The sequence below is a fragment of the Stegastes partitus genome, unplaced genomic scaffold (assembly GCF_000690725.1).
Source record: "Stegastes partitus isolate 25-593 unplaced genomic scaffold, Stegastes_partitus-1.0.2 Scaffold1890, whole genome shotgun sequence".
In the NCBI taxonomy this organism is placed as follows: domain Eukaryota; kingdom Metazoa; phylum Chordata; class Actinopteri; family Pomacentridae; genus Stegastes; species Stegastes partitus.
In genome coordinates, this window is record NW_007579621.1 from 131,957 (window position 1) to 141,182 (window position 9,226).

Sequence of the window (9,226 nt, forward strand, 5' to 3'; positions counted from 1 at the left end):
TAACACAACAAAACTTTAAAAACCTGCACAGAAAAGCACCAAAATGTGATAAATCTGAATATTAAGTGTCAAAAACTTGGAAATTAAAAACCTCAAAAACCTGCATATTAATGCAGCAAAACTTAAAAAACCTGGATATGAACATCAAAACCCTGGATAATAACACAACGTAATGTCAAAAACTTTGATATTACTGATTCAACAGATTCATGTTGTTGAATTGAACCTTTTTTTTTTGTTTGTTTTTGTCCTTAACAAAAAAAAAATGAAACAAGGAGGAAACTGGATCAAATAAAACCACAAAGGAACTTGTGTATCTGGGAAGTTGTGATCTCTGAAGCGACACCGTCCTCATACTTTTGGACTTTTAACGCGGAGCAGCTTCAGGTTTTACCACCAAACAGAAACCTGACGGATGGAGGAGGAGAGAAATGGGAGGCGCCCTTATATGCAAGGACGCCGTCGACAAAAAGGAAAAGACACGGAGGGAAAAAAAATGAAGCGTAGAGGCCGGGGGGTAAACGGGAGGAGAGAGGGAAAAAAAAAAAAAAATCAATAGATTCCTCTGCAGGCGCTCTCTCTCTGAACAGGTAATGTATTAATGACCTTTACACTCACATTGTGGAAACTTATCAGTCTGCAGCTTATTTAGGCCAGGCTGACGGAGCAGGATCCCGAGCCATTTCATCAATACCGCCTCGACAAGGCCGTTACTCAAACCAAGACACTAGATATTAAAGCTTGATAGATCCGCAGAGCGCCGGGGGAGGAGGAGGGAAAATAAATAAAGAAAGAGAGAGAAGTCCCTGCTTCATATACCCTCCGCCGGCTTCCACCGCCGCTTTCATAGACTCAGCTCTGACCTTCGCAGCACTTAGAATATGAAGCCCGGCGTCGGTTATTGCCATTATCTTAATTTGGCCTGCAGATTGTTTATTGTAAAGCTCCGCGTCAGTGCAGGCGGGAGCTGCATACAGATGGCGATGCAGAGGGGGATTCAATGTCCCCGCTCAGCCCCGCCGCCGGGTCACAGCGCCGGACAGGAGGCGGCGCGGGACTGGCGCCCGATAGGCTGCTGACACCTGGGCGGAGCCACACCTGTCAGATGGGAAGCGCCGCGGTGTTAAATACGCTCACATACATCAGAGAGACGAAGACAAACACCTGCTGACGTCATGTCATCCGACAACCGGCGGGTTTCTGTTCCAGGTTCCACGTCTGAAGCAAGAAGCGGTGGAAGAGTTTGGAACATTCAGTTTATGAGATTAAATTTAAAATAAAGAACTTTGCATTTTATGAGCCCCTGTGTTTGCTCCGGTTGACAAATCTTACAGTCGATTGCTGCTTTTTGTGTTTTTGCAAAAGAAGAAATAAAAATGTGCATGTCTAAAAATAACAGTGAGGTTCTAGTGAGAACACAGACGAACCAAAACGCTCTCAGAACGTACAGGGAATCTGCACACAGTAAAAACAACATGTCAGAGGAAACCCTTTCTACAGGACAAAACAGGAAGTATTTAGTGTGACGATGACACCAGATTCACTCCACTGATCAAAGTTCAGTCTGAATCCGTGTCTTCTGGTGTTGAGCGTCTCATTTTGTACGAGTTTAACTCATTAAACGCCTGCTAACAGATCAGATCAAGTCTTATTAACATTGCTCCTTTTAAAATGCCAGAAATGACACAGATCCAGTTTGAGTTTTTATCATCAAGGCCGGTCTCAGAGACAAATCAGCAACAAACTGGACACTGCAGGAGGTGAAGGACACGGAGAGGAGAGGACGGAAACTGATCTGAAGTTTCTGAGAGTTTCTTCTTTGAGAGACCAGAAGAAGTCCGGCTAAGAACTCGTTCGGCATCTATCAGCCTCATGTGGACGCCAGGTTTGATCAGGAATGATCTGAGGAAGAGCAGCAACCAGGAAGCCACTTTCTCAGACGGAGAACGGCGCTGAAAGGCTGAAATCGGCAACAGCTCAGAGAGATTGGAGTGAAGATCGATGGAAGGAAGTCCTGTGAAGCGATGAATCAAAGCTGGAAGCGTGATGTGGACAATATGCGAGAAGAAGAGTTGGAGAGAGAGCTGTCAGTGAAGCATGGTGGAGGCTTGGTGTCGGGATATTGTTCAGACTGATGGAATCACGAACGCTGGAAAGTGCAGAAAGGTTCTGGTTCATCATGTCATCGCTGCTGCAAAGTGTCTCAGTGGAAACAGGCTTGTTTTTCAGCAGGACAATGATCCAAAGCACACAGAAAACCTGAATATTAACACATCAAAGTGTCAAAACTCTGAACACCAGCACACCAAAGTTTAAAAAACCCAAATATTAGCGGATTAAAACATCAGAAACCAAGACGGCAATGAACCAAAGCTCCAACAACCAGGATGTTAACACACCAAAACACCAATAACCTGGATATTAACGGGTTCAACTGTCGAAAACGTGGAAAAAGTCAAACCAAAGCTTCAAAAAATTGAATATTAACGCACCAAAACATCAATAACCTGGATATTAACGGGTTAAACTGTCAAATATCTGAATATTAACGCACAAAAACAACAATGACCCAGATTTTGTCACCTCAAAATGTATAAAATCTGAATATTTAGATACCAAAGTGCCAAAAACCTGAACATGAACACACCAAAACAGAAACAAATGGGACATTAAAACATCAATAATCTAGATATTACCTTCAGAAAGTGTCAAAAACCTGGAAATAATCACAACAAACATCAATAACCTGGATATTAACGTACCAAAGCATCAAAAACCAGAAGGCTGTGCTATGAAGCCAGTCCAACACAGCCCCGGTCAGAGATCACCATCTGATCATCTGAGTCTAAAGAAGAACTCTGAGAAGAAAACTCTACAATTTACCGCATTACTACTGAAGAAAACCTCACAGACAGAAAGCTGACGAGATCCTCAGTGCAAAGGAAGGTCGCCCTGAACTCTGGCTTTACCCAGAAGACAGTCCGATCCAAACCCTAACCACCAGGGGGACGGTTCTGGCCACATCCATCGGTCTGAACCAGCGGTGAGGTGTTTGTAATGTTCACGGTGCCTCAGGTGAGTCTCACCTGGCTGCGGAGCTGCTTGATGGAGTGCTGCAGCGTCAGGATGTGGCTGAACAGCGGACTCTGCAGCGTCTCCCGGAGGTTTCCCAGAGTGTCGCTGTGGGTCCACTCCTCCCTCTGGACCAGCTTGGCCTGCAGACGCTCCAGAGCTCCCAGAACCTGCTGACGCTCCGCGGAGGACACTGAGGACGAACACACCCACAGGACACGGAAAAACACTGGATGTGTGGTCTTCTAATGGCTTCAGACGCTCTGTGTGGCACTTTATACACAAGCTGGATCACATACGTTTATTATACATATATAATATATAGTAATAGTATTGTTTTTATTAAAGAACAAGAAAAAGAAAATCGTATTATATTTAGAATTTCTTCCCAAAGCTGCATTAAAACTTTCATTTTTCACACAGTTGAATTGTCAGCGTTAAGGCAGCTTTGATAAACGTCAAAGTTTGAACTATTTATGCATCGCTATCAGCTCATCACATTTTAATTATAACTTAATTTAACAGCTTGTTTTTGTTTGTTTTTTTAAAATAATTTATCTTGTATCTTTAAGCTAACTTCTTCAACTCGTTATCTATTCTTATAGCTAACTGGTTCTGTCTTACATTTAACTATTTCAACTAGTCATCTGTGCTTTCAGCTAAATAACACTGCTGTTTACAACTATTTCAATTAATTATGCATTTCTTTTAACTATTTAAACAGTTCACTCTTAATTTATCTAAGAAATTCTAGCCAACTATTCAAGTATGTTTTTCTTTGAGCAGTGTCGACTAGATATCAGTACTTTTAGTTGGTTAATTGAACTGTTTCTCATACATTATTACTAAATTTTAGAACTAGTTATCTATGCTTTTAGCCAGCTAATGCTGCTATTTGTTATTCTTAGCCAACTCACAGTTTATTCCCAATTTAGTTCAAACATCCCAGCTACCTATTTAAGTGTTTATTACTTACAGTTTTAACTAACTACTTTGTTATTGCTAAAAGTTGGAATAGCATCAGATTTTACCTCATTTAGCTTTTTTGTTTTCCTCCATAACAAAGATTTGTGGAAATATTTTCTAACTGAATTACATTTTTTAGTTTGGTAGTTGAGCTTGTTGTAATTATCAGCTGATCCTTCTACACCTGCAGGTTTAGGAGTCGCTGCTGTAGACAGAAAAATAATAAAAACGTACATATATTTCCAACAAACATCTCTTTATCAGCTGAGAGGATTTACCTGTCGGGACATTTTCAAACATCGCTGTTCTGGATCAATCTGGACCAACAAGAACAACAACAACAAGATTAATTTCTGGTCAGTGGAAACCTCTAAAGATCGATCCTGAATAAACGGCTGTAAAAAATGAAGGGAGGTGAATTCGCAGCATCTCTGAAGTCAAACTCACCACTTTGTCTGATTAACAGGAGCAGCGTTCATTCATCTGTTGTGAGCAGCAGCAGCAGCACATCTCCTCACAGGACCGGCTGGTTCAGGTGTTCAGCTCCAAACAGTCACTGGAAACACACGTCCTTGTCCAATTATTTACAGAAACTGTGTGAGTTACACCATTAAAATGACACAGATACGCCACATTAATCAGGATTAATCAGACCCACGCTGCCTTTTTAAATCTATTTCTGCTCCTCTGACAAACTGTCTGATTCTGAACATGAACAGATGAAACTTAAAGACTGAATGAAACGAGAGATTTTTGATCAATCAGATCCTCAATAAACACAGAAAACATCATCAGACATTGAAGTTCTGTTAACAGCTGATATCTGGAGTAATATTCATCTTTTAAAAAAACAGTCATTTTGGTGACTGTCGTAAATCCACTGGTCTCCATGGCAACAACAGGTGTGATTGAACCTGTCCAGTCATTTCTGGTGTCTCCGATAAAACAAAAACATTTTGGGAGGTTTTTTTTTTTTATTATTTTGAACCACTTTTAATTCATCTTGAACAGTTCAGAGTCATTTGAACCTTTTTTTTTCATCATTCTGGGCTATTTTTGAGTCAATTAAAGTACTTTTGAACCATTTTTTGTTCTTTTAGACACTTACTTAGTCATTTTTAATACATTTTTAGTCACACTGGACAATTTTTCTGGACGAATTCTGAGTCAGTTTGGACACTTTTTTTTTTTTTTTTTTTAAACAAACTTCAAGGTTTTTGACTTGTTTTGATCAACTTCGGTTTTTGTTTTTAAGCAAATTCTGACACACTTTGTACAGTTTGTGTTATAATTAACAATCTGAGGTCAATTTCAAACAGATTCTGAGTCATTTCAACCGTTTTTTCTCATTCTGATCACATTTTCAGACACTTTGAACAGATTCTGTGTCATTTCTGAACGGCAGCGATCAGCACCTGTTTACTGAGTCCGAACCGAGCAGAACCAGGACAGACCGATCCGAGCTCCACCACACCCAGCAGCCTGCAGGCCTCGTTCACTCACCTGTGCGCTCACCTGAGCAACCAGGAAGTGAAACTGTGCGGCTCAGAGGGGAGGGGGGGGACTGAAATAATGGATTTAATCAATAAATCCTGCTCCAGGCTGCGTGCTGAGGCGGTTTCAGCCGAAACTGAGAGTTTGGGGAGTTTCGGTGAGCAGCAGGTTGGAGCAGCAGCAGGTGCATCAGACTGCAGCAGCCGCACAAAGTCGCTCCGAACAGGTGAAACTGTCAAACACACACCTGAACAAACCCGCGACCGCCTCGGCTTCTCTCCTCGGAGTCGCTACGAGCTTCAGCTCCACAGAAACACACAATCAAACTTGTCCCGCAGCAGCTTCACAACTTTACATCACAGCCCGCCGCTAGCGCTCGGCTAGCCGTTAGCATGCTAGCCGCGCTGCTCAATCAGCGGCGAAACACGCACCTGCTTATACTGGAGACGGAAAAACAGCCCGGAGGTGGATCCGACAGCAGTCCACTGGAAACAGACACATTTAAAGGCTTTGAGCTGGACAGAAACTCACAGAAACTGAACTCAGTTTGGCACCAGTGTCGCTTTAATGCTGCGTTCAGAGTCCGTCGGAGAGCCTAACCGTCTGCTGCTGCGCTATCTGAACTGAGCTGAACAATCTGGAAATCACATCTGATGTTTTATGGTGTTTTTGTTAAATGTTCCGGCTGCAGTGCCAGCGCTACTGTTGATGTGTAAACTTTGTGTTCTTCTTCAATAAAGTCATGTGTTTGGTGCGTCTATGAACTCGGTAATAAAAGGAGCTGCGGTATAAAAAGGTTCACAAGTCAGCTGTGGAACAAGTATTTAGATATCTATTAATTATTATGATAATTATTGTCGTTGATTATCCTAGAAAGTAGAAGAAGAAGAACATTCTGGGATACTTAAAATGTCTTTTTAAACTGCAATAAAAATGTTCCCTTAGAATGATCAGATACTGACTAAATATTCTGCTGGATCCTGCTTCATCTCTGCGGTTATAAATATAACTCTTTAAAAATTGAATGGTGGAAAATAAATGTGTTCTTTACTTCAGCAAAAACAACTAAAGTTTTGTGTAAAAGTCCTGGATTCAAAATCCTGCAAAAGTAAACGTCTATTATTGTAAAGTGGTTTAAATAAAAGCACAACAATAAGATACTGTTTGACAGTTTATGTTACTTTTAGCTTTATTTTAATACTTAAATGTTAAAAACTCTCATGATGATCACTGATACCTGCTGAATGTTTTATTATGTCCAAGCTACAGTAAAATTCATCCCCAAGTTAAATGTAATTTTTCTTGTGAAGCCTCATAAAGACTTTCACATTTGTTAAAAAAAAACAAACAAACTAAAAAACATTTATTTTCAAATCTGGCCAGTTTGACTGAAACCATCAACAGAATGATCGTGGAGTAAAACTCTGAATTCAGAAACTTCACAGCTGCTTAGATTAGAACAAAATGACTCATATTTTGTCCCAATTAACAAAAAAGTGCCCAAAATGACTATAAAAATGTCATAAACTTGCTCAGAGTGCCTCTCGTGAAATTATTAAATACCAATAATCTGATTATCCAGAATGTCTCATGCTTTAAAATAAATGCAGTGAGTTACATTAAAATAAAGCTCATGACACCCACACACCCACAAACTTTATCAAAATGAGGCCATGTCCAAGATAAATCACAAACTGATTAAAATGACACAAAAATTGTTCAGAATAACTAAAAATGGTTAAAAACGATTCAGTTTTTAGAGGGACTCACAAATTGTCTCAAACGCCTCTAAAATTATTAAGCATTAATAACCTGACTGTGTAAAATAAATAATGCTTTGAAGCGCAATACATTAAAATAAGGGTAACACAAATTAAAAAAATAAAGATCATACAGATTTACCTTTTGTTGGTTCATCGCTGCAGTGCTCTGATTTCCCATGAGTCAGCGCGCCCTGAAGGCGTCGCCGTGTCATGTGATCCGCCGGTCCAGTCATGGCGGCCTCCCGGAGACGGCTCCGCTGTTTACGCTCCTGGATGTTCAGTTTGCTGATTTACTGCGTTTATTCTCACCTGGAGGGGGTTCTGGCGGATGACGTGGAGAGCTGCGAACACCTGAGACTCGGACAATATCCTTTAATTCAGGTGTAACCGCCGAACTCACGTTTAGAGACGTGAAGGAGGCGGCTAGCCGGAGCTAACGTTAGCTTAGCTCCGTGTTAATATCAGTGTTACCAAACGGAGCAGCTTCTTATTAAAGTCATTTAATGTTCCGATGTTTAGCTGCAGGATGATGAGCTGCTGTGGAGGCAGGAGGCTGTTTGAGCAGGCTGCAGGTTGTCAAGGGATCAATCAGTGTTTATATGAAGAGACATTAAACTGTCAGTTATTCTGAATTAACCAGAATATATTTAACATGTTTTCTGACTGAACTCTGGATCTTCTGTTTTACAGGAACAGAAATAAGAGTCCCTCATATCTGTGTTGATATAATCAGGACAGAAACTGATACCAAGTCAGATCCATCACGTCTAGTTCACTGTCCTGTAAGAGGCTGGAAGCTGCTGTTGTTCTGCTCAGAATACCTGAAAATGTTTGATTATCACCATAAATGCTGATGAATTTACTGTCAATCAGCTGAATGAATAGTGGAGTGATATTTGCAGCTCCAAACACAAGTTAATTTTAGTTCAACTTTATTTATACACGAAGGTAGTTTGATTTTAGGCCCAAATAAAAACTGTCCGTAAAAAGAAGAACCATCAGAGCTGTTTAGAGCTGCACTACGATGTAATTACAACTATATTAGCCAAAAAACAGCTGTTATGACAAGAAGAAATCAGTAGAGAAGACAATAACTGTAGAAATATAAATATCAAACAAGACAACAAAATATTAGAAAACCCAGTACAGCATTATAGAGCTTTAATCATGTTCTGAGCTCCAGAACCCAGAATCACTTGTCAGCTCTTGATAGAACTTTTCAGACGACAAAGTGCTTCAACAATAAAATATCTAATGTTAATATAAAATTAACTCAGGAAGCAATGAAAAGTCAAAAGATGAAAACTGGAGTCCAGTTGGCGGTAAAATGTGTTCGAGGAGATGTTTGAAAGCAGAAAGACTGAGTTAAACCTGTTCAGTCAGAATCAGAGACGAGCGATCGGAGAGAGAAAATTCTTTAATGTGATTAACAGACGTGTAGAGAACTGTGTTTTGAGTCCAGTTGTTTAAGCTGCTGCTGGTGTCTTCTGGTTAAACCGAGTCCTCCTTTCGTCCTTGTGGTGAATCCTTCACTCTGCCCACGTATTTGTGCAAAGACCCAAAGATCGACGAAGCCACTCAGGAGCCAGAGAACTGCAGGGACACGACGGCCTGGGGTGAGTCCGGCAGAACCCACGTCTTCAGACGAAACATCAGAGATACTGCAGTTAAAGTACCAACACCTGGACGAGCTCCAGTACAAGTTAAAGTACAGCAAAACTCAGGTTATAGTACTCAACATAACATACTCAGAGTCTCAGAGGTAAAAGGTCAGACCGTTTCTACCGATGAAGCTGTTTGAACTTGTATTTTTTAGTTAAGTGGTTCCCAACGTAGGGGTCGTGTCCCCTCAGAGGGTCGTTCTCTATTATCAGTTTGTCTATTTGACAATTTTAGGATTATCTGTATTGTTATTGTGTTTTGTTGTAACT

The 9,226-nt window shown here is 40.7% G+C and overlaps 1 protein-coding gene across 1 annotated transcript in view; it reads right to left on the bottom strand.

Annotated features, from left to right (window-relative positions):
- The window catches only part of patj (PATJ crumbs cell polarity complex component), a 131,365-nt gene extending 126,802 nt beyond the window's left edge, over window positions 1-4,563 (bottom strand). Inside the window, exons 1-3 of the mRNA XM_008302837.1 lie at window positions 4,486-4,563; window positions 4,317-4,355; window positions 3,087-3,265 (exon numbers count right to left, since the gene is read on the bottom strand). Of these exons, the coding sequence (XP_008301059.1) occupies window positions 3,087-3,265; window positions 4,317-4,338 (201 nt within the window). The 5' untranslated portion in view covers window positions 4,339-4,355; window positions 4,486-4,563. The remainder of the gene's footprint in view (window positions 1-3,086; window positions 3,266-4,316; window positions 4,356-4,485) is intronic.
- Window positions 4,564-9,226: the final 4,663 nt, after the last annotated feature.